We start from the raw sequence: 25,425 nt of genomic DNA, 5'->3' as shown, positions 1-25,425 counted from the left end.
GAGTTGGGTCAGGGCTCAAACCTTAACCAAACAAGACTCTGGGCTTTATAACCAAATAGATGAAATTTTAAAATGACTGAGAAAATTATTCTTATTCCTAACAGGAACAATAGTATGAATAGGAACTACCCCAAAACCCATCCAAGGTCAGAAGTCTAGGGCTTGGATTTACAGAGGAAGGAGGAGAAACAATAAAGTTAACCTACTAGTTTACTTCTCTCAAGAAATTGTTTATCTGGCACTTACGATTTATCCTAACTCTTTGACTCATTCACAAATGGGAATGTATAGTTGGAATGTAAATTTTTCTTCTCTGGGTATTTTCTTCTATTTCTTGGATTCTTTCAAATCTCTCAACATCTAACAAATTTTAAATTCAAAATAAGAGAATTTAAGAACCGAGTTAATCAAAACCAGTTGTCCTTTATCCTCAGATTTTTTCCTGTATTAATAGATTTAAAAATAATTTTTCACTAATCAATTTAATCACTTCCATTAAAGCGCCTGTGTTAGCTCCTTGAGTTCTTCCTATAAGATGTTCCACCTTAGGAAGAAGAGTTTTTTTCTTCCTAGAGTGCTAACAGTAAGTGACAGTGTCCTTAGATTCCTTCACCTCAGAGATGAACAATTGCTTCAGTAATAGCCTGCTGGGAATAGAGAAGTTTTGGGATGTATAGAGGAAATACCTTGTCTTCTTCTTTTTTTTTTTAACACTAATTTTGAAACACAGGGCAAATTACATTGAAAAATTCCCACTAGCATTTTAAATTTCATCTTTTGAGATTTGTGCATTTTTGCTTGCAGATTTGCAAAAAGATGAGAATACCTATTACAAATACCTAGATGTGAAAGATGGACCCATAAATAAGAAAAATTCAGTAAAAATCAAGACAAAATTTTGCTGTGCTCAAAAGAGGTGACTGCTTTTCCTTTCTTTGGGCTACAATATTATTATTCATAGCTCAATGGAGTTACCATAGTCTTATTAGATGTCTTATCACTCTTATCTGCTATGAAATCCTTCCCAGAAGGATAGGGTTACAAAGAAGAGAAGGACACAGGCTGTGATTAAGAGCAGAAAGAATGAGCAAGCTTTTGCTGACCTGAATTTAACTCTTAAGGTCATGATTCATAATTGCATCTTTAGTCTGTATCACTAAGACTGGAGAACAATCTGAGTTATGGATATCCCCACATTCATATTTCTTTTTGGCTAGTGTCTGACGAAAGCCCAGGGCAGTCCAGCCAGTGCTCATCATGTTCTCCGCAGAAGTATATTTATCTCAGCAATAATTTCCACAGCATTGACCACAGCAAGCTGGAAATAGCCAAGCTGCTGGTTACCTGAATTTTAGCCAAGTCCAGTGGATACCAATGGAAAATAAACAGCAACCACAAATACCAACCATTTTTGGATGTTGTTTCTGTAAATTAGAAAGGGATGGATACAGAGTTATGTAAGATGATTACATGGATCTGTGGGGAGTTTATAGCTATAAAATATATTATGCTATAGTAAATAAATCATCAATTTTTGTAAACTAAAGAACACTCAGTTACACTACATACTGTAGCTTTTGCATAATGCTCTGTGATTCATGTCCTGCTGCCATTTGTGGTGACGGTGGGTGAGACCACTGTTTAATAAGGGCTTCCTGGCGTCGAAAGTACCTGACCCTTTGGGGTTGGCTCCAAGGTACATATGGCTCTTCTCAAATTCTGTTCTATGTGGAATATGGTGGTTATACTGAAGGCCTATTTCACTACTGCCCACAAATGAACCACGTTGAGAAGAAAACTGGAGGCACATTCATAACAGTTAGGAAGGAGAGCACATATAGATTTGTGGATTTTTGTCAGTAATTACTCATGCTGCCTTTGACTTCACTGTAGGTAAATCTAATTGAAAACGATTTTTGCTCTTTGTGTGGCTTTGCTCTTCAATGGCTGCTGGCAGGGACATCCTAATCAGGTATTATTAACAGCATAGTTTGTAATGATAAAAATAATTATAAAAAATTCAAGATTATGACCTCATTAATGATCATTACATAGAAGGAAATGGAACTATGAAAGACAAATCTAATTTAGAAGACATACAGAAGTTAAAAACAAATATGAGAAATAATTCTGAATGCCTGTATGATAGGTGAACAAGATTCAATCTCTAGGTTGGAATAAAACCTTGCATCTCCCTGGGAGAGATGCTATAAAGCCGACAAGTGTCCTACAGTGTTGGGGAAAGCAATTTTTAAAAATCTTATCATTAAACACATTGTTTTTCAGTAAGATTTTTTTAATTAACTTGCAATTAACATCCTGGTTTCTGTTTCTAGTTTTTAGGTAACTGAACTAAAGTAGTACAAAGAGCTTCTGGGTTTCTGCACTGAATTATACTTAACCAGTTGATGTAAGAATAAGTATGGGTTTATTGATCCCAATTGCTCACAAGTAAAAATAAAGCAGCTGGTTACTGTCAACACAGGACCAGCATTGACCTGACCAATGACATCAGGGTGGACTGGATGTATTTCAGTCACATGAATTTCCCTACTACCTAAACATTGTGATTCCACTTCTCTTTGAGCCTCATCATGTTGTGAAACCTACAGACAGGATGCGTCAGAGTTGATGGTTTTCTTAGGGACAGGAGACTTGAAAAGTATGCCACATATTCAGGTTGCCCAGACCCAAGTCAACATATCTGGACTCCTCAGTTTCTTAAATGATCTCAGAATTTATGCCTTATACATGGTTGGACTTTCTCATTTTTCTGTTCTTAGAATTTGCCTTTGTGGTATCTGGACAGTCAGAAGACTGCATTGCCTCCTGACCTAGACATAAGATACTAGAAATGTCATCTAGACCTTTACCTACTAAGTGCAATTCTTTGTCAAGGTAAGGTTTCAAAAAAGCCCTACACCTCCTAAAAATTACAGACACAAAAAATCCCACCTCACTGTTGTAAGGGGAATAGAAGGATGAACCAACCATTAAGAATTATTATGTAATCTGCAAGAGCAGATATACTGTTCTTTACACACAAAATGTACAGCAAAGTCCACTAGCCAGCAGTAAAGACCAAGACTCATTCTCCAAAGTTCTGAATTCACTTAAGTAATTTTCTTAGGTGACATACTTGGGTAGTAGGTGTACTATCTTTGAAAATATGTAAAAACCAGTGAGTAGGATGAGGCCCAAACAAACAAAAACAGAAAGGATGCTAATGATGGGTGACAGGTCATCAACTACCCAAGAAAAGTGGTCCTGGGCACCAATGGCTCAGGGTGATTTTGTTTCTCCAGAGAAGACACAGGTCAAGGGTGGAGACCGTGATGCTGCTATGCTGTTAGACTTCTACTTAGTCTCTCTAATCCTGGGGAATGGAGTGGGCAGATGCACAATGGGGCTTACATTGGGTTCCTCCTGACTGCCACAGGCCTCTACTCCAATCCATTAGTGAGCTGTGTGTCCCTGTCTTTCAATAGCACTCCTTGCTTTCAACATGCTCCTCTGTATGTCCAAGAGGATATCATTATGTCCAGCCACATTTAAAAAAAGAGAATTGAGAAGAAATATTCTCAGCAGAGAACACAGACCAAGAACAGCAACTCTTTAGGACATAATGACTTGGGCTGATTTAAGATTCCTGAGCTTGGAGCTATGTCAGCCCTAGTAAAGCCTTACTACAGTGCTATACCATTTGTTATAATAATCTCAAACAATATTAACACTTAATTTCAAAATATATCCATTTTCATGAGTATGTTTATAAATATGCACATGCATATATATAAACATATATATATACCTGTCTCAAATTCTGGAGGTTGAATATCATCTCCAAAAGATAATTCTTTATTCCTAGATCATTTATTTAATGAAACAGAGCCAAATTTTCATCCCCTTGGGAAATATGCAAACATGTCTTGGTTTACCAGTCCACATGAGTTGCTGAAAATTCCATCACTTGGCACCTGGGATGGTTCCTTTGTGGTCCCAGCTCTAAGCTCCTTTCTCTACAACTCTCCTTCCATGGCCCTGTCCAGTGATTCCCAAGACACTAGTACAATTCTAAGTGTTGATTCCAGTCTCCCATTCAATCAACTGTGATCTCTTTAAAATATAGGAAAGGAGAATGACAATTTTGGGAAAGAAGGGTTACCGTGGAGTCTTGCCTTACAGACATTCAAATGTATAATAAAGCTAAGATAATTAAAATGGCATCCAGCTGGTACAAGGAGAGTGGGACAGGGCAGTGAATTCATACCCAGTGAGAGGATATAGAAAAACAGCATGTGTAGTACAAGCCCAATTTAATGTTAAATATTTAAATGTGTATACAAAAGGGTAATTTTATCATCTTTGGGTGGCATAGTTACAGGTTATTGCCATTCCTCTGTTTTACTTTTTACTATTGTAAAGAGTAAAAAGAAAAACTAAATATAAAAATGTAATCACAAATTGGAATATCTAAAGCCAATAGAAAATAGTTTTATAGTCTTAATACATGAAGAATTGTCCAAAAATAAGTATCAGAAAGGCCACCAATACACATTTACCTAAAATACTGGGTTGAAAAAAGTACATTAGAACAATAAACCTTAACAATGCTTTGCTATGCTAGTAATTACAGAAATAGAAAATTCAAGCTCCAAGATACAATTGTTCTCAAATTGGGAAGATTAAAAACAACTGTAACAGTAAAGATTAATGAGGATTCAATCAGTTGGGCATTTCCAAATTTTGCTTTGAATGACGCTGTGGGCCCAAACTCTATCTGAAAGCTTTGGAGATGTGTTTCAAACTTAGAATTCTTCAAAGTTTAAAACAGAAAGAAAGTGCACGTAGCATAGGCATATATTATCCAGAGCCTCCAGTCAGGTGAGGGGCACTAATATTTCCACAGTTTAACATATTCACAAGTAGTAGGAGAAATGAAAGACTGGAAAGAGCTTTATTGATGTTAATAGTTTTGCCATAAATGAGTTTAGGTTAGATTTGCTGCAAGATGAACTTATAAACAAATTTATGCTTTTTAGAACTTTTCTGAATTTTGAATTTGTTAAGAAATTTGTGTTCATGCAAATTTCCTAAAAATCAATTTGGCCACATAATTTTTAATTTTGAACTTTATAAAGTTCATACATTTTTGACCTTCTAGGAGGAATAAAATAGAAACACAAAAAACTGAGTTATGTGCAAAGATGTTCATAGTAATTTCATTTATAACAATACCAATAGAATTGACATCAAAGTATAATAAATGCAATAGCTATATTATGGGACAGCTAAATAAAGAGATATTATGTGGCCATAAAATCATCTTGAGGATACCCAATGACTTAGGAAAAGGATCATTACATATTGTTGAATGACAAGACATAAAACTTTATACTCCATGTGATTGCAATTTGAAAAGTATACATGTTTGTAGATAAAAAACACTTGAAGAAAATACACTAAAATGTTAGGAGATTGTAGCTAAGCATAGGAGTCACAGGTGATTTTTACTGTAGACTTGTGTCTTTCGAAGTTTTTGTGACAAGTATGGAATAATTAATAACATAGGATTATCTCAGTATATAATATAAGCCCTGCAATGGGAATGTGTTCAACAAGGGTATAAAAGGAATGACTGGTTGCCTCTTGCCCAGCACCACCAATTTCTTGGGGGTAATTTGGCTTGTGGGAATGAAGTCCTGAAGGAGATTGCTGGCTCCTTAGTTCCTGAGGGTGATGGGAAAGTGGGATTGTGGCTACTTTCCAAGAAACCACAGTCATAACTTACTTGACACCTGCTGAAAAGCTCATCACAGGGAAGAAGAGCCCGTCCGTGTTGAAGTTCTCAAACATCCCCTGCACAGGCTGCCCGTTGATGCGGAAAGAGATACTGGGCACTCCAAGGTCAAGGCAGCAGCTCACCACATCATCTGACTTCAGCAGATGCTGGTTGATGGAGGCCACGGCTCTGGGTATCCGGCCTGGTGAGCAAAGAACAGGAAGAAAGCTGCAGAACTTTGGGGCACTTATCAGGCTGGTGAAGCAGCTCAGAGGCTAGCACTGGGAGGTAGGGATGTGTGATGGGCACATAGGAGGTCTGGAGATGCTACTGTATTGGAGATGCAACTTTGTTTTCCCTGTGAGATGAGCAATGAGAAATGATCTTCTAATTTGGCCTACAGACAGACACATGCCTGAGACAAGTCTAAGGGGAAGCCCTTAGGCCGCTAAGAATGAAATCTAATAACATGAACTCTTCCTGCTTGATGCATACTCCAAATCCTGTGTTGGAAGTATTGGATAGCAGCTTTTGCTGGGTGTAGTAGCTCTCAGAGATAGGAGTGTGTGAATCTGTTTACTCATGAGTGCCCAAAGACCTTGCTTTCTTCTACTTCCTCAAAAAGAAATGGCCACTCTAGCATGGATACAGAAGGCAGCCAAGGGAAGAACTGCAAGGTCATATACCCAGGAAACTGCAGCATAGCTTGATTTTTTTCTTAAAAGAACTTTATTATCTCAGATAAATAGGATACACATTGTCAATTATATTCTGCAGTAGTGATTAATTTTTTTCATATCTTTCATGAGATGATTTATCACTTCCTGAAGCAGTGATGACCTAAAGTGGTGAGAAGATCATCTCTCTGCTCTTGTATCTCACACCATCCTATTCTGGAAATTCTAAGAGTAAGTTATTATAATCCTCCCATCCATTCTCCTACCAGGCTTACCATTCCTACGGGGAAGATAGCAATAGTGCGGCAGAAGTCAAGTATCAAAACAGGGTTTCAGGCAAGAGAGAAAAAGATACCTAGTTTCTTGATTATGAAAGTAATAATGTTCATGAAAGTTTGTCATTTATATAGAAAAGTATACAAAAGGGAAAAAATACAACTCTGTAAAATGTTTCTAATACATATGCACTCACATACATCTTTTATCCAAACTGAGATATGATAGATTTCATATCTTGTTTTTTCTACTAATCTGCATTCCCCAGGTAGAAGAAGCTGCTAGATCTGCCTGGCAGCATGGGGCAGATACACACTTGGAGAATGAAAGAAAGATGCACTAGATAAATGGGAAAGGAAAGAGGAAAAGGAATATATGCTGTATTTGCAGAATGGCTGGTTTGCTAAGGTTGGAATGTGTTGATTAGGGATGGAGAGGGAGATGGAGTGCAGCAATAAAGCTGCCCAGCAGGAGAGCCACAGGACATAACGCACTCATTGCGTATTGGCCAATCAGTCTAGCAATGGCCTTACACTCTGCCCTTGTAACCTCAATACCTTACTTGGCTACTGAGAATGAGGAACAAGTTTCTTATAGTGGAACCTGTGGTAAACATTATTTTAAAACAAAACTAACCCAAACTCAGGATTTAACATCTTTCCAATTTCTCCATTTGAGGAAACCAAATCCTCCTAGCTCACTGTATGGAATATAGACATGCTGAGTCCCAGAATCTTTTCTTCCTTCTATTGAAGTCTATTTCAAAAACAATGTATGAAACTGAGGTTGTAGCTCAGAGGTAGGGTGCTTGCCTGTATGTGTGAGGCACTGGGTTCAATCCTAAGCACCACATAAAATAGAAATATCATGTCCACCTATAGCGAAATATTTTTTTAAAGTATGATATTAAAATTCAGCAAAACTTACTATGTTTGTCTTGCTCCTAGGAATTCTTATTTTCCCACTAAAAAACAATCTTACTACATAAAATGTTCTTTCCATTAATTTAACTTCTAGAAAATATCACTATAGTCCTTTGAACAAATCCTAACAGATCTGTGATTTGGGAAACAACAGGGAATAACTGAAATGCTACCTTGGCCAAATACCCTTAACAGAATCTAGATTCTTAATGGATAAAAATACCAATTATAAGGTTCTTTACCTTTCTGAGAACCATAAAAACCAGGACAAAACTTCCAATGTGGATTAACAACCCCTTGTTTTTCCCTATCCTCTCAGAGTTCTCTGTTAGTTTCTGAGCCTCATCCCTGAAAGATAAATATCCCTATTTTCTTGGAGGATGCCCTTCATCTACCAGCAGTGCTTCGATGCCTTTGGAAGCTGAATTCTGTGCTTTATTTAGCCTTTCACACGCCATAGCTGCCGGGTGCCTTCCAGAGCAAGGATGGTGGAGGATGTTGCCTCTTACCTTCCTTGTTCTAAGAGGCTGGGTTCCAAGTAGAAGTTTCCTTGGAACATTTGCTCAGATCACTTACTGGCTAACTGAAGTCACAGATAGACTACTTTTAAAGTACCAATTGCAGAGAATATAGAATTAGGACTAAATTTACCAAGAAATTAAAGGGAGACTCTTGATAATTACTGGATATAAAATATATACTCAGCAAGTGCTTAGAGCAATACAAAGGCAAACCTCTTTGAATAAAAAAGCCTATTTTATATAATATTTATGTTGTGAAAGGTCGTCTAATGAATTGCGTCTCATTTTTTAAAATTTTAAGTAGTAATGAAGAGTGTGAAACTGGGAAATGAGGCAAATGTAGGATTGTTTTTGCACACTCTGTTTTAGTATTCTGTCCCCATCCAGAATAAAATCTCCACCCTTGTGAGAGTGTTCAAGACTCCAAATGATTTGGAAGGATAATGAAGCCCATATTTACACAAAATGCAGTGGGGGCATGATTGCACACATCTATAATCCCAGCAACTTGGAAGGCTGAGGCAGGAGGATAGCAAGTTCAAGGTCAGTCTCAGCAACTTAGTGAAGCCCTAAGCAACTCAGCAAGACTCTGTCTCAAAATAAAAAATAAAAGGGCTGGGGATGTGGCTCAGGTGGTAGCGTGCTCGCCTGGCTGGCCCAGGTTCGATCCTCAGCACCACATAGAAACAAAGATGTTGTGTCTGCCGAAAAACTAAAAAATAAGTATTAAAAAAATTCTCTCTTCTCTCTTAAAATAAAAATAAAAAAGACTGTGGATGTGGCTTATTGTTAAAGCACCCCTGGGTTCAATTCCAAGTATCTAAATAAGCAAGCAAATGAATGAATGAATAAGATGCAGTTCCTTCAAAGTACTCTGTAATGAGGTGGCATTGGGTTGGAGGACCCTTTGAGCCACATAGGGTTGTTGAATTAAATCCCAACTCTGTACCTGCTACCTGAACCTGGGCCTATGATTTTATGAGAGGCTCAGTTTCCCCATCTGCCAGGCACAAAGATGCAGAGAAAGAACCTGTAAGACAGTTGTTTTAGAGATTATTGTTATTCCTATGGTTTTGATAAAATGAATAGATTTAATAAAAAAATAAAACTGAATGACTGATGTCCTATACACCACTCATAAGGCAGAATAGTGTCGTTACTAAGTGAAGTTTCCAGAACCAGACTGCTTGGGCTCGTGTCCAAGCTGTCACCAATGATGAAACTTTGGAACATCAACTTGATTTTGTGAATTCTGGTTTCCTTGTCTGTCCTCTGGAAATAATAATGTTACTCCAGAGAACTGCTAGAGTTTCTAATCAATTGCTCCTTATAGAACGATCAGAAGAGTGCCTGCCACGTTGTTACCTACGACAAAGACTATTGTGTTCATTAACCACAGAAATCTTAATTACTAGAGTAACAGTAGAAAAACTTACCAGAACATTGTATGACTATCCTTTTTATAACACTTGGAAAAATAACAATATAAAAATTGTAGCATTGAGGGCTTAGTCTAAAAATTCACTTAAAAATCTACTTCCTTTATTAAAAAAAACATAATGGTAGAAAACTCACACTTCCAAATGTGCTTAATATACTTGATGCTTTTAGAACCAGCAGAAATGTGATGTTATACAAGAAAAAGCAAAGGGGTTTCAGAGTTTTTCTAAGAGCAGCCTCAACTGCTTGTTCGTGTATTAAGAACTCTGAATAATCCTGGAGAACATCCACCAAGAGCCCAGGGAGTCTTTCCAATCTGAAGAAGAAACGTGCCCCGATTTAAAGGCTCAGGCCCAGGAGCTTGAAAAAGTCAAATGAAACCCAGTGCTATCATCTGGATCTTAAATGTTCCCTAGAAGTCTCTGTGTGAAAGGCTTGGTCCCCAGTGTTGTGCTCATGGGAGGTGGTGAAACCTTTGAGATTGTTCTGGTTTGGATCAGGAATACCCCTCAAAGGCTCATGGGAAGGCTTGGTCCCAATACAATAATGTCTAGAGGTGGGGATTTTGGAAAATGATTGGATTATGAGGGCTTTTGACCTCATCAGTGAATTAATCCATAGTCAGATTAATAATTTGTTGACATTCGTGGAAAGTGGTGGAAACTAAGAGGTAGAATCTAGTTAGGTGGGGTGGGCCCTTGAGCCCACTGCCAAGAGCTGAGCAGCTTCCTCTGCCCTGCCTTTCTGCCTCACCTCGGGCTCAAAGCAATAGAGCCAACTGACCTTGGATGAAAACCTGTGAAACCATGAGCCAAAATAAATATTTCCTCCTTTAAGTGGTTTTCCTCAGGTATTTTGCCCAGCAACAAAAAGCTTATTAATACAGTAGGAGGTCTGTAGGGACATGTTCTTGGGGAGATTGTGGAGCCCTGGTCTTCCCTTTTCTTTTGTTTCCTGGTGAGGTGACCAGTTTTATTCCTCCATGTGCTCCTGCCATGATATACTGTTTTTCCACAGGTGCTAAGCAACAGGGCCATCTGATCATATACGGAAACCTCCAAGACTGAACCAAAACAAGCCTCCGAGTTCATTATCAGGTATTTGACTAATGCACCTTTTAAGATAAAGGCAAAACCCACTTAATCATATGCTGCCTATCATCAAATTAATCCAAGGATAAATATGACTAGATGATTTAATCCCTTCTGTAGATAACTGGAAACTGTGGTACTCCGCATTTCCATAGCTCCAGGTATTGCAGATTTGGCTTTGTAACATAAACACAAATATTCAGGCATTTAGAATGAGAAAGGAGCCAAAGACACAAAAAAATGCTGCCATTCTAGAGACATTCCTCAGATCTCCACACAGCACTGGGGTAGGAAAGGTCTGAGTTATACTGAGCTAAGTTTTCATAGACAAACCAACAGCCTGGGGCTCATCTTGGTAGGGAGATAGGTAACAAGATTCCCTTGTGCAAATCTGACTTCAGAGATAAGACTTACTGACTCATCAAGAAAATTTAACTAATCAGGAAACACAGCTTTACTCCATCCATTTACTTCTAAATCAGTTATCTCTTGGAAAGATGAATTCCTCTGCTCACTCCAATTCTGCAGGGGAAAAGGGGGTTAACAGGGAAGGACAGGTATGCCTTCCTTAGCAGGTTAGCAGTAGCATACTGCAGGCTGCTCTGAGCTGAATTCACTTCCAACTGTTCTTTCCAAGGCCACATGGAGGCTATTCTCAGGAGAGAAAAGTGATGCTATCACAAAACAGTCATTCCTCCACAAGATCATCACAGGGCTGTGCTGGCCCAGGACTCCACAGGCTTTGGGAAGTGGTCAAGAAGGGGCCGTTTCCCCAGATGATGTCTGAAAGTGACTTCAGAGGCTTCCATGGCTGCTCTCTCCCGTATAGGAAAAAAGCTCATGCATGCTCCCAGGACTCCACTCTGAACTTCTCCAATTCAGCATGGGCCTCGGGTTCTGAACTGGTCTTGAAGTAACCGGTACTCCAGAGTTGGTCTTCACAAGTCCAGTGGACTTTACAGAGATGAGGGAAGGAAACTGTATTCATTGGGTATCTACTATGTGTCAGAGACTTCATATCCTTATCTCACTGAAATTTTATAAAGCCATGTTATCTTCACTGTTTTTTTTTTTTCCTTCTTCTTAAGCCAAGGTCTCATTGTATTGCCCAGGCTAGTCTTGAACTCCTAGGTTCAGGTGATCCACCTCAGCTTCCTAAATAGCTGGGATTACAGGTGCATACCACCCTGTCAAGCTCTATCTTCACCTTATCTGAAGAAACTGGGTCTTTGAGAAGTAATTTGCTAGTGTTAAAAAAATCAGTATGTGGCAAAGTTAGGATTTGAACCCGGGCCTAACCCAAAGTCAGTTTTTCTTGAACTCTTTCCATTGACAAAGCATTAGAAGAACTGCAATTCTTTCCAACTACTGCAGCATCTGTGGTACTTTAATAAGTATGTTAAAGGCCAGTTCAAGGCAGTGGCTTAATTTATGCACAGACACATCTTTAAAGTTAATGGGCCTGGGCATTTAAATCTTGAGGAAAAGAAGAAAAATCATCATGACCAGCTTCCAAACTCTCCCCCTAATCACCTTCCTTTCCTTCCTACAGCAAGTTGCAGTGCCATTTCCATTCCATTTCTTCATCAGACAATTACCCTTTCATCAGAGTCTGGAATTCACTGCTGTGCTGGTGGGAGTCATTAACAGAAGCCTTATTTCTTCAGCAGGAGCACATGCTGACATACTTACCTGCTGTGCCTTCTGCAAGATATAGGTTTCAGTGCTGGCTGGGGAAGTCAGAATGATGCCCAGACTCAAGGAAACTTTGTTTTTTAGTGACAATGAAAAGCATAAATCTTGTAGACACTGGTTTCCTCATAACTCATCAGATACTAGAATCTAAGGGATGAAGTCCCTTGAATATACCTTTATGACACTATATTACCAAGTGTGTGTAATGTTCAGAGCTACAGTGAGAGGCTCAGTTAACAGCCCTCTTCCCCACTCAGAGCCACTGAGGATGATGATGAACATGGGCCCAGAACACCTGGTTTGCTTGACTTCAGAGGTGACAGAATAGAAGGTGGAGGGGGGACAATTGTACATTTTAGGAAGTATAAACAATCAGAATGTTCAGTCCTTAAATGCACAGTCAGCAGCATTTAATTAACACATCACTGTTGGGTTCTCTCTGCCTCCTCACTGATGTAGTCCTCAGATGTTACAAATGGATACAGGGATTGAGGAAGTACCCTATGTAGTGTTGTAAAGCCTGGAAAAGGCTAAGTAAATTTTCTTCCTTTGAGAAAGATTAGCTTCTTTTTGAGGCAGGGTCCAATTTGTTTCATCCAAGGGTCTAGGAGTGCCCCATACTTCCCTAACCCAGCTCCATGCAGAGTCCTTCTCAGGTGTTGTGTGGTTCCCGAGAACACTAAGTTATGGTGACGAGGTGGCAGGATCTGAGTAGCAATTGACAGGCAGGGTAGAAATGATTTCACTAGTCAAAACCATTCATTCCCTCACAAACAATCCTACCAGGCGCTGCTGATGTGGTGGACATATCCCAAATCACTTCCCCAGATGGATTTTCATCGATTTTTTGTTCTGGGGATTGTACCCAGGGGTACTCAACCACTGAGTCACATTCCCCACCTTTTTTTTAATCATTATTTTGAGACAAAGTCTTGCTAAGTTGTTTAGGGCCTCGTTAAGTTGCTGAGGTTGGCTTTGAGCTTGTGATCCTCCTGCCTCAGCCTCCCAAGTTGCTGGAATTATAGGTGTGCACCATAGCGCCTAGCCCCAGAGAGCTTTCTGAGAAACTTATGACAGCTAATTAAAAAGGCAAATGGTTTCTTCTGTACAGTCACAGGCTCGGTGATTCCACAAGAGACAATGAGAACCAAGAAGGGACGGTATAGCTTCCACAGAGACCAAGGATGAGAGAGCAATATTTTCCCTTTACCCAATACCCTGCCATTTTGCATTTGCTTTCTTCTGGATCACAGTGTTCCCTTGGACACGCCGAATAATCAGACTTTCTCATTCTTTCCTCCAAATGATCCAGGATAAATAAATGTTCCTACAAGTTCCTACATTCCTGAAAGTTTTAAAATGCTTAAACTGGATATAAAACAGCACAAAAAAATAACAAAAATCCCATACTAACTGCAAGCCATTCAACTACAATAAGCATGCCGCAAGGATCTGAGCTGCCATCATTGACGTCAGGCAGTTAGGTTTTAAGGCTAAAAACCAAGGGAAGAAGGAAAATAGGGTTGGCTACATGGTTCTGAATACAAAAGAGCACAGAGTACACAGGCTTGTCTTGTAGAGATCAACTTTTCCTTCGTACTGGATTTAAGGAAGAATGTGTGTCATGGTTCCTTAATGTAAGAACACAGCACAATGTTTACATGAGTGATTCCAATAAGGGACACAATGTCTCCAACTCTAGTTTTGCAAAAGATACAGAAAAGACATGCTTTGGACAATGGACAGGAGAGGTGGACTCTTACTTTGGGCCAAAACCTGAAAGTCTTGCATTTTTACCCAGGTAGAACCAACCTGTTCTTCCATAGGTACCAGCCATGGATGCTTTTGGGGGAAGCATCAATACTAATCTAACGAAAGGAAGCTTTGAGTTCTTAAGGTTAACAGCTATTATGTGTGGAACTGATCTAGACTGTCAACAATTGTGACAGGAAGCAGCAAGCAGTACTGACAAGACTACAAACTTGTGAGCAGATCACTGTTCTTCCTAGTATGTGAATCTCTTAGGTATCTTTATGTCTCAGTTTGTACATCTGTAAGATGATACAATATTTTCTACCTTATGGGGTCACTGTGAGGATAAACTGAGAAAAAAATATAAAAAGTATGTAAAGCTCTCTGCCCTGTAAATAAAGATGTTTCTTTTCATCCTAAAAATATTATGCAATAGGAACTGTACACAGGTTCTGATCTTGAGAAAAGTTAAGTGATTGGCATTGGACCACGTAGCTAGGAAGCTGTCAAATAATGGTTCAAATAAGTCTAATTTAAACTCAATGCTCTTCCCATCTAACTATCTGAGACCCAGGAGTCTGTATAATTTCAAATTATAGTAGCAATTTCAGCTTGAACAATTTGAGGCTCAATTATTTGCAGTAAGAGATCAAGGGCTGATATCTCTGCAAGGAACTCACCTGACCAAAGATGAAGTCCATCAAAACCATAGGAATACAGGTCATCACCAACACCATTGCCTCCCCATCCTTCTCCACCTCCAGGGTATGGCGCATAGCCTGAGGAGGAGGCCCAGCCAACCCGCAGATGTGTGGGCTCTGCTGTTAGGAAGGGGTCCACCTGGTCAATAATTAGCTCAAAGTACCACTTCTTGTATTGGGCTGAGCCCTCAGCAACTCCCAGGAAGATGTTTGGCCGGATACTGAAATTAAACACAGAACATGAGGCATCCACAGAAGCCAAACAACTGAAAAAGCATGTTGAACAGACCAGACAGGAAGCATTGGTCCAACGAAACTCAGAACAAGAGCATTTTTATGTTTTTTTTTAATTGCTTGAAAGTAGAAAAAGCTTGTAGCCTTCAACAGTAGGTCAAATTCTTAGGTGTCAGGACAACATTAATTCCACTATAAAATATAAATGATGTTTCTTTAAATATTCCATTCAAGGCAACACATTTACTGAGTACCAACCATGGGCAATGATGCTGAAAACATTATACAGAGTTTCATGATTACAAACCTTTGTGTCTTTCTGTAAGTGAAAGAAATTACTTACTTGAGTTCCATCTTCTGGTAAATTGGTTTAAGCACCCTCATTTTCAAAATAGCAGCTTTGTACCCCAAGCATTATTCATAACAACAGCCTCTTAAAAGTCACTAGTGGGCAACCTTGTTAAGGGCAAGAGGTTTTTAATGTGTTCAGAAAAGTGGTTAAAAGCTTGGAACAGACCAGAGCTTTTATGTTTGGAATCCTATTCTTAGAGATGGACTGTCCCCGGGCTGGAACCATGTCCTGCTCTGAGTGGGTAAGGTAAAACTGTACCAGGAGGAAGGAAGGCTGTGTGAAGTTTAGGTCTGTGCCACTCTACACCTAAGAAAGGCTCCCCCAGCTCACTATTGTGGATTAGCAGCAGGCTTAGGAAGAAAGTGGATAAAGATACCCTGAGGGCTAACTAGTCCAGGCCCAGGGAGTTCACAGGGTTCACATGTGGCCACATGTGTGGACCATCAGGTGAGAGGTCCGCTGGACGCATGCTCTTCCTGCTGGCCTAATCCTCTGGTAGGAGCTGGGCAACTGGCTATGTGCCAGAGGATAAAGAAATAATGGTATCAACTTGAGATATCCATTCTATTAAAACATTTAAGAACAAAGATTGGTGTGTTATAAAGAAGTCATAAGATGTGTATTGATGGCTAACAAAAAATTTGTAGGATACTTCAGGCCAACTTCTTTTGCCCCTATGTGGGAAATAGTCTCTATCTGCAGCCAGTACAAGGGAAAAGTTTGAGCAACTTTACTGAAGAAAGGGTTGGAGTGCAAAGCCCTAGTCAGACAAAGTGCGCATTGGCCCCCGCCCCCACCCAGAGTTATGGCTTGGATTTATTAGAAGGGATAGGAAAAGGGGAAAAAAAGGCACACTCTCAAGGGAGAGTGGGCCCTCTCAGAGAGGAGGAGGATGGCGTACCCCTCCAGCTTTTGGGGTCCCACAGAAGCTTCCATAGAGTCCTGTCCAGGTCCACATTTTGACTTTTGACTGACAGCACAGAAACCACACAGACTGCCTCAAAGAGAGGGGACTGTCTGGAAGAGAGGATGGTGTGGTGCTCAGAGAGCTGGAGTTTAAGGAAAATGAGTCCCCCAATTTTTGCCTCAATTTCTTGCCCCTTAGTTGATTTATTACACTTTGAACAGCCCTCAGCAAGTTTTGCTTTGTGAACGTCTTGATGTTTTGGTTACCAGGGTGATTGGGGGTTGTGACAGTTTTGGTGATAGAGAGGGTCCAGTCCACCTGGTAGGGTGTGACCTGATCTTGTCCCAATTGTTTGCTCAGTTGTCTTATATGTTTGCATTGCTGTGAAAAGTATGGGTGAGCAACTGGAGTTCAAAGCAGCCCTATCCTTCCTGACAGTTCACAAGATGGGAAGAACCTTCCTTGGCATCTGGAATGATGGTGGTGGCCTTACCTGGTCACATCATTAATTAGCCGTGTCTGCAGGAGCAGGTTTCTCCGAGGCAGCAAGTTGTCACAGATGAGATTCTGGTTGGCTCTTACTGCAACCCCATTGCAGAGACAGAGGGAGCATAGGACATCCAGAACCTGAAGCAGGACACACCCACCAAACCTCAGGACCACTGAGTGTACAGTGGGTAGGACCCAATCACCTCACAGGAAAGCAGCAGGAGTGAAGAGAATGGGACTGGGTAATGGGTAGAGAACCAGCTCAGTGCTGGAGAAGTCTTACCTCTGTGCGAAGCAGGAGTGAGTGATGTCCTAGAGACTGCTACCTCTTGAGGTGTTATAGTTTGCATATAAGTGTCCCCCCAAAAAGCTCAAATGTTCATGCAGAAAGTAGAATGATTAGATTATGAGATCTCCAACTCAGTGGATTAATCCATTTGGTGGGTAATCATTCGAGTGTATTACTGTAGGAACTATAGCCAGGTGAGATGTGGCTGGAGGAAGAAGGCCACCGGGGGCATGCTTTGGGGATTGTATATATTTTGTCCCTGGCTCTTTGCTTTCTCTGCTTCTTGTCAAGAGCTGAGCAGTGTTCCTCCGCCATGATGCTCTGCCTCACTCAGGCTCAGAGCAATTAAGTTGACCAACCATGAGCTGAACCTCTGAAACTGAGTCAAAGTAAACTCTTCCTGCTCCGAGTGGCTCTTATCAGGTATTTTGGTCACGGTGATAAAAACCTGACTAACACATGGGGAAAGGAAGCACAGTTTCCTTCTAGACTCTCTGCCCTAGTCTTGTGCCCCATACCTTCAATCTATGCATGTTACCTGTGGTCACCGTTCTACTACAGTGGATTAAAGCCTGACCTCTGAGGACACACCATCTAGTCAGGGGCAGGACTAAGGTATGGTGAGGCAGTTAAGGTACAAAATCTAGGTACTACTTAGGCTCAGAGTCATAAGTGCAGGGCCGAGGAATAAAAAACTCTACATAGTTTTTCAAACTTCTACCCAGCCCCGATGCTACTTTTCACTGACGATTAGGGGCTAAGACAGGTCTTAATGAGAAAGCCCTTTAGATACCCCATTTGGTTATAAGGTCCTTACTTGTCGTAGACTTGGAAATCTTCATTGGTAGGGCAGATTCCTGTTTCTGGGTCTCATGCTGTGATTTCATTGAAACCCATTAAGGTACCCTTAAATTCCTAGAAATTAGCATTCAAAATATTTCGCCTGCTCTCTTCCTCCCATCTGGAAGGAAAGCAAACCCGCAGGAGCCCAGGTGGCCCATGAATCTGAAGGACCCATCACCAAGCTGCTTCTGTTCCTGTGTGCCAGCTGCCTGGGAATTAGAACCAGTCTCTGGCCTAATCCTGCAGGCTGCCATCTCATCTGCCCTATCTCATTGTGCCACATCGTCTTTCATTCAGATTTTGTGTCTGTATCATGGCAGAGAACACTGTGTAGGGCCAGGCACTGTTCCGCTCTCTTTGCCCCAGAGGGGAGAAGGTGCAAAGAGCAGTTGATAAATAACAGCCACAGTGTGGCAGGCTGCACTGATGGGGAAGGGAAAGCTGTAATTCAGTCTTTCAAAGTGGCCACCAAAGATTCAAGGCTTAGCGGGGTTGGAGAGAGTCAGGTTGCTGATGGCATTTGTGTCCTTAATTCTCACAAACCAATTTTCTACCTGACTCCCAAAATGTCAATTTTGTTCCAGATAAATACGAGGCACGTTTATGGGACAAGCAGAAAAAGAATCCCAAAGGCAGTTTTCTGGGGGACTCTTAGCATTACCGCTCCACAAAAGAGAGCAATGGTGGAAACCTGAAATCCAGAGGATCATTTCTCACTCTAAGAAAAGAGCCGTAGATGGCCAGAAAATTAGCTGCTTTTCATCTGGCCTATCAACATGTTTTCATCTGTTCCGCCTTGGAGTGATGGCTGCAGGAACCTTACTGTCACAACCAGAGGAAAAGCAGAGCTTAATCCACATACAATAGGAACTGCAAAGGGAAAAAGACTCTGCAGAAAGCCCCCAGCCTAATGGAGCAATGCCTCACCTATAAATAAAAGGTACCATAAAGAATCTGGTTGACAGTGCTTAGGCTTTTAGCAGGCGTTTCTTTGTGTTAAACTGAGGAATGGGAGCAAATTCTCTTTTCTAAAAAATTTCATGTAGGCAGGGTTAGCCCACCAGAGGGAACACACACACACAGTGCCTAGAGGTCATCTGTACTTTCTGATGGAGAGGGAGCATCTCAATGAATTCTGGAAAGCTTGGTAGGCAAGACAGACTCTGATGCGTGTTTACCCATGGTCATTTCCTTTTCCTCCCGAGCCCGGAGGACACTGCATTTCCCAGCCTCCTGCGCAGGTTTGTGGGATTATATGACTGAGTTTGGGCCATTGGGAAGTAGGTGGATGTGATGTACGTCAAGTTTAGGCTTGGTCTGGAAAAACTCTCCTATAGAGCCCTGTGTGTGTGGCATCTCTCCCCAGATGTATTAATTCAACAGAGGACTTGGCAGCCCAAGGATATCCTTACTGTAATCTCTGGACTGGATTGTCCAGGCGCTTGCTAGAAACACTGATGCCAGAATCCCCATTCTTACTGAACCCCAGGGATTTTGTGTTAACAAGATGCCCAGAGATCTCCAGGAACTTCATGAGCACATTAGTTTGTGAAACTCTGCCCTGAGAGAACACCTCTCTCAATGAATACAGAGCAGTTTTCCCATCAACTGGGCTTGGACTGTGATGTGAGCCAAATTAAATATCTATGCTAAGCCACTGAGAACTTGGGGTTGTCTGCCTTAGGGGTAGGCTTCCCTAGTCAACGGTCCTTTTGGTGGAGTTCATTTGCTTCTGGTTGTAACCCATGTTTCATTAAGAGCCTCTCACTTTGGATAACATTAAACTAAAAAAACAAAACAAAAAAACTTCACAGCAAAGGAAACAATCAAGAGCATGAAGAAAGAGCTTCCAGAATGGGAGAAGTTTGCCACCTGCATCTTGGATAGGGTGATAATTTCCAGGATATACAAAGAACTCAAACTTAACACCAAACTAACAAACAAAAAAAGAAACACAATAACCCAATCAATAAATGGGCAAAGGAACTAAGCAAACAGTTCTCAAAAAGAAATATGAATGATCAAGAAACATATGGAAAAATATTCAACATCTCTAGCAATTAGAGAAATGCAAATTAAAACTACACTGAGATTTCATCTAATTCCAGTCAGAATGGCAATTATCAAGAATACAACAATAAATGTTGATGAGGATATGGGGAAAAGGGTGCACTCAAACACTGTTTCAAATTGGTACCACCTCTCTGGAAAGCAGTATGGAGATTCCTCAAAAAACTAGGAACAGAACCACCATTTGACCTGGTAATACAACTCCTGGGTATATACATCCAAAGGATTAAAATCAGCATACTACAGTAACCTAGCCACATTAATGTTTATAGCATTACAGTTCACAATAGCTAAGTTGGGGAGCCAACCTAGGTGCCATCAACAGATGAATGCATAAAGAAATTGTGCTGTATACATACATTAGAATATGACTCAGCCATAAAGAAGAATGACTTTATGACATTTACTGGTAAATGGATGAATCTGGACACTATTATGCTAAGTGAAATAAGCCACTCCCCAAAAACCAAAGGTCAAATGTTTTCTGACATGTGGAAGCTAATTCACAATAAGAGGAGGGATAGAAGTTAAGTGGATTAGACAAAGAGAATGAAGGAAAGGGAAGGAGATAAGAAAAGACATTGGAATGAATCTGACATAACTTTCCTATGTACGTGTATGAATACACTACCGTGAATCTCACCATCATGTACATCCAATAGACTAGGGTCCTAATTGGAATAAGATATATTCCATGCTTGCATAATGGACTCTGTTATGTATAACTAAAAATAACCAGTAAAAATTATAAAAGATACTATTCATCTCATTAAATAGTCTATTTGAAAACAAAAAAAACTAAACATAAACAAAGCCTCTCATTTTTAACGCCATTATTCCCTATCCTAAAGATATGCTTATGATGAGAATTCTAATTTTTAAAAAGTTAAAAAAGTCTTATTTTAAAAAATGCTAACTGTACTTTTGTGATTATTATTTCAAGTTCTATATTTGAAAAATAAGTGCTCTACAGCCTCTGACTGATTCTGCCCTCCCTGTGCATAAGAGATGAGTGGGTGGGAATGTTTCTATATTGCCATGGCTGCCAGGAAACTCAACTGATTTTATGGAGCTACTGGAGCAAAGATGTGGGAGTTAACAGTTGGCTTCCTTGCATTCATTCCTTTCTAACCCAGGCAAAACTTTTGATTCTCATCTATACTTTTTTCAGACTAAAGATATTATAATTTTACCATACATTTTTCTCTCAGGTGGCTTTCAAACACTTGAGAAACAAAGAAGATAATAAAAAAAAATTATCTGTTATGGCTCTTCTGCTTTTAGCAGATTTGGAATAGGGTGGTTTGGGGGATATACTTTGTTTTTACTAATAAAAGCTTACTCCATGAAAAACTACAGGGCGATTGCTATAATTTTCAACATTATTCTTTCATCAAACAATAAAATCAGTGCTACTCAGAGTGTTAACTGATAAGGCATCTGTTTAGTGAGGTGAGTCCTGTACATATGAGTTCCCATCAATTCAAAGACAGACAGCAGTGACTTCTGGCTCTACTCACATCTTTTATTCATTTATTAAACCTCTGACAAACACATACGAATGCCTACATTTGATATCTGAGCTTGGCACCATGGAGATTACAAAGATGGCACCTTCCTTGAAGGAACTTACAGTGGGTGAGAGAAATGTGTAAAATTAACTCTCATGAAAGGCAGATTGGAACAACCATTGTAACAAAGAACAAATTCTATAATTGAAAAGACCAATTCCAACTAGGATCAGAAAAGCCTTCATGGAAGGAACGGCACCTAAATTTGTATCTGCTCTTCAAAACTTAGTTTATGGTTTAATTATCTAGAGAAAATTTTGAGGGATCCTGGAAAAGGAGTAAGGGGGTGCTGAAGGATCCCCAAAAGCCAAGTCTCTGAGAAGTCGTAGGGCAGAGTGTGTTCAGATAAAAAGGCGGTGGGTGGTTTCCAGCCTACCACTCTCACTACCACTCTCGTCCTTTTCATTTCCAAGATTGTTATTTCCCTTTAACTCTCTGACCCCCAATTTGATCATGATTTAGACGAGTGGTAATGCTTTCCACAGAAGCAACCCAACTATTTTAGAATGAAAGTGGTATGAAATTGCAATTTTTAGTATAAAAATCACTGCTCTTCTATATAGTCTTGATTCTAAGCATATTAGAGGTGGCATGAAATTGTTAAATCCATGAGATAAACAAACCTTTTCTAAAGGAAAACATGTCATGACCCCAAAGACCACTCTCATAGATAATAGGGGTCCTCAAACTTCAGTGTGAGAACATTTTTTTTTTTTTTTGGGTGTGTGGGTGGGAGAGTGTGTGCGGTGCTGGAGATTGAACCCAGGGCCTTGTGCATGCAAGGCAGGCACTCTACCAACTAGGGTATCTCCCCAGCCATGAGAACCTATTCTTTGAAAATGCCTTCTAGTTGTGAATTTTCTACTGTGAAGAGTTCTGAATTTAAATAATTATAAAAGTAAAGATCATAAAAATTAAATAATTCTCTTAGGATAGTAGGGCTCTGAAAAGTTTGAAAACTTTAGCTTGAGAAACACTGTGAAGAAAATTAAACTTCTGGTCCTAGCCATCACTGGTGAGGTGTGGGGCCCCTGGAAAATGGATTATCATCTCAGAACCATGTCCTGGCCTCGTTATGCCTTCATCAGGTTGAAGTAATGATGCTACTCCAGAGGGCATAATGAAGACTGAAGAGGATGCATAGGAACATGGGCACTGGTTAAGTGCAAAATAAATGTTAGTCATCATCATTATCATTGTTATGAAGACTTCTGGGGCCCCCATGACTCCAGAATTCTCCATGGTGAGTCATTGTCTTTATTAAAAAAAAAAAACACATAAATGATCAGAGACTCCTGAAAATGTATCACTGGAGAAAACGGCAGACTGGATAAGAAAACATTTTGTTGGCATTTTCCAAGCAAAGATGAAATGTTATGGAAGTCTAGCCTACACTCAGCACAGTACGTTCTTTGCAAAATGACCACAAACACACTGGTGATGATTTGAGCTTGGGTTTCTCTGCAAATAAAAGGTATCCAATCCAATAATCAGTACCAGAGGATCTGAAGTCATGGCAAACCAGCCTTGGCCCCAAGTCCCATCAAAAGATAAAAAGGGGACCTTCTTGATGAGAATCTTAGGTACCAAAATCACACTGTCTCAACTTTTGCCACCTTGTCAAAATTTCTCAAAAAGTGCAGTGATTCTAGAAGACTGGAGACTGCCTTCCTAGTATACTCAGTAACTTATCAGTGTGGGTATTTATTTGTAGCCAAGTACAATGACATTCTGGGCCTCAGTTTTTTTCAGTTGTGGAATGGGCAGAATACTGGTCAACTTGCTGCAAGCTGAGCCTTTGGGTAAAAGAGGCCATAAGGAAACAGACTATTTATGGATTGCATTATGTACTATCATAGAGAAGCCCCTGGGGCAGTGAAACAAGAGCAGCTTCCCTGGCACAGGGCTCCCCTGACATGTGTATGTAGATCATGGCTCATACCTCCTATTGCTTGTGGTTTATCAGTTCTTCTTACTACACAGTGCTGACAGGAAGGAACATGTTGGAAGGTAGAAAAGCTGGACAGAGGTTGGAGCCTCATGCCTGCTTTTGATTTACCACATTTGAGAAAGCAATTACAGACCCCACATATTTCTGTTTGCCAAGCAATTTCACAGATGCTGAGGACTAAGGGCTTTTCTGTTTCCTAAGGGTGTTGCACATCATGTGGTCAATGCTGCAGGGGCTTGATCTCCTGGACTCACTGAAATGTGTCTCAAATATGCAGCCCTCTGAACAACTATGGTGAGAGGAGAAGCCCAGGGATTGAGCCAATTTCCCTCTACTCTGCAGAAGCACAGCTGCTGTCCCACATACCCCATCATGCCACCTGCTCTTAGAATGCACCCCTTGGCCTGTGAGTTACTTATCTACCTGCTAATTAGTAGTGTAACCTCAATATATGGTCTAAGTGTGGAGCCAGAATAAAACTCGTATTTTTATAGATTTCCCTAATAGATCATTGCATCTTGGAGATATAATTTCATAAAAATAGATACATTAGAGATCTCAGAAAATTGACATGGCATGCCACCTTGGTGAGGGGCATTGTCCCCATGTCACAGATAAAATGATTGAGGCCTAAAGTCACACAGCTATTTTGTATCAAAGAGAGGGATCAGTAACTTGGGTCTTTCTGTTTGCCCATGCAGAATTTCTTTTACTTGCCTTGGTTTGACTCATTAAATCTGATTTCATTTCATAACAAGGCAAATTTAGCAAGCCTTTCTATATTACTTGAAATCCAATTTCTGTGTATCTTCTCTACATGGTTTGGTGTTCCAGGTTTCCCACTAAGCTTCTAGACCTTAGGAACCAGTCTTGTATAGCTGGCCATGGACAAGGCCCGGGGTAGTGCCCTTCTGTGAGCTGTGTGTTTTTAGGACCAATGATGATGAACAGGGCTTAGGGAAGCTGGAGGGAATCCAGGGAGACCATCTGAGATTTAGTGTGGCTGCCTGGCTTGCAGTGTGCTTGTAGGCAAGAAAGGAAGAAATGAGTCCATATACTCTTCATAACACAAGGGTACTGAGTGGTGGGGACAGGAAAGCTGGTAAAGTCAATAAATCACTGTTTGGGTCCTTCTTTCCACACTCACCTTGTGATTCCGCCCGTGCTTATCCAGCAGGGAGATGATGGACTTAATGTGACCCTCGGCTATCAGATTTAAGGCTTCTGGGCTTTCAATCAAAATGCAGTGCAAAACTTCCAAGATACCTACATGAATGTGACAAAAAATCATTTGGACATTAAATAACTTGCAGAACTAACCATAATTTAGAAACCTGAAGGTGAAAAAAAATCATCCTGAGGGGACAAAATATCATCAATTTTTTGAATCTATTAAATATTCCCAGCCAGAGGAGAGAGGCAATCATCTCTGGAAGACTTGAGGAGCCTCTAAGGGAAATGCAGTGTGCAATATGGAGTTGAGTTTAATCAGCACTAACCCAATCTCTCTTTTCCTGGACAAAGGCATGATCTTTATATGCTAAAAAATATAAAGCAGCAGCTATAAAATGGAATTCTTAATTTTATCAAACCAAACAATACTTCATTTAAATATAGATATAAAAATAGTTTCTCACACTTCAGTATAAATTCTAAAGGTCATTCAAGTAATTTAGAAAACATTCTGAACTTGACCTCAGAATCAGAGGAAGTTATTAGTATTTTAGGTGTACTAGTATGTCATACAAACTATAAGTTCACAAAATAAAAATGATTTGGCTTTTCCTCTTTTCCTGACACACTGTGTGATTTTCCCTATCAAGTGAAGGCTTAAGAAAAATGAACAAGTATCCCTGCAGCC

The 25,425-nt window shown here is 40.2% G+C and overlaps 1 protein-coding gene across 8 annotated transcripts in view; it reads right to left on the bottom strand.

Moving 5' to 3' along the window:
• Ryr3 (ryanodine receptor 3) overlaps window positions 1-25,425 on the bottom strand; it is a 556,303-nt gene that overhangs the window by 277,175 nt on the left and 253,703 nt on the right. For all 8 annotated transcript variants that reach the window (XR_013438866.1, XM_078049887.1, XM_040274327.2 and 5 more), the window contains exons 16-19: window positions 24,712-24,830; window positions 16,845-16,978; window positions 14,838-15,079; window positions 5,792-5,984 (exon numbers count right to left, since the gene is read on the bottom strand). Coding sequence is in view for 7 of the 8 variants with exons in the window: in XM_078049887.1 (XP_077906013.1) it covers window positions 5,792-5,984; window positions 14,838-15,079; window positions 16,845-16,978; window positions 24,712-24,830 (688 nt within the window). In the remaining variant the exon portion in view is untranslated. The remainder of the gene's footprint in view (window positions 1-5,791; window positions 5,985-14,837; window positions 15,080-16,844; window positions 16,979-24,711; window positions 24,831-25,425) is intronic.

This window comes from Ictidomys tridecemlineatus, chromosome 5 (genome assembly GCF_052094955.1).
Source record: "Ictidomys tridecemlineatus isolate mIctTri1 chromosome 5, mIctTri1.hap1, whole genome shotgun sequence".
Taxonomy (NCBI): Eukaryota; Metazoa; Chordata; class Mammalia; order Rodentia; family Sciuridae; genus Ictidomys; species Ictidomys tridecemlineatus.
Note: the sequence above shows the minus strand (reverse complement) of the source record. Positions and strands in the feature narration are given on the sequence as shown.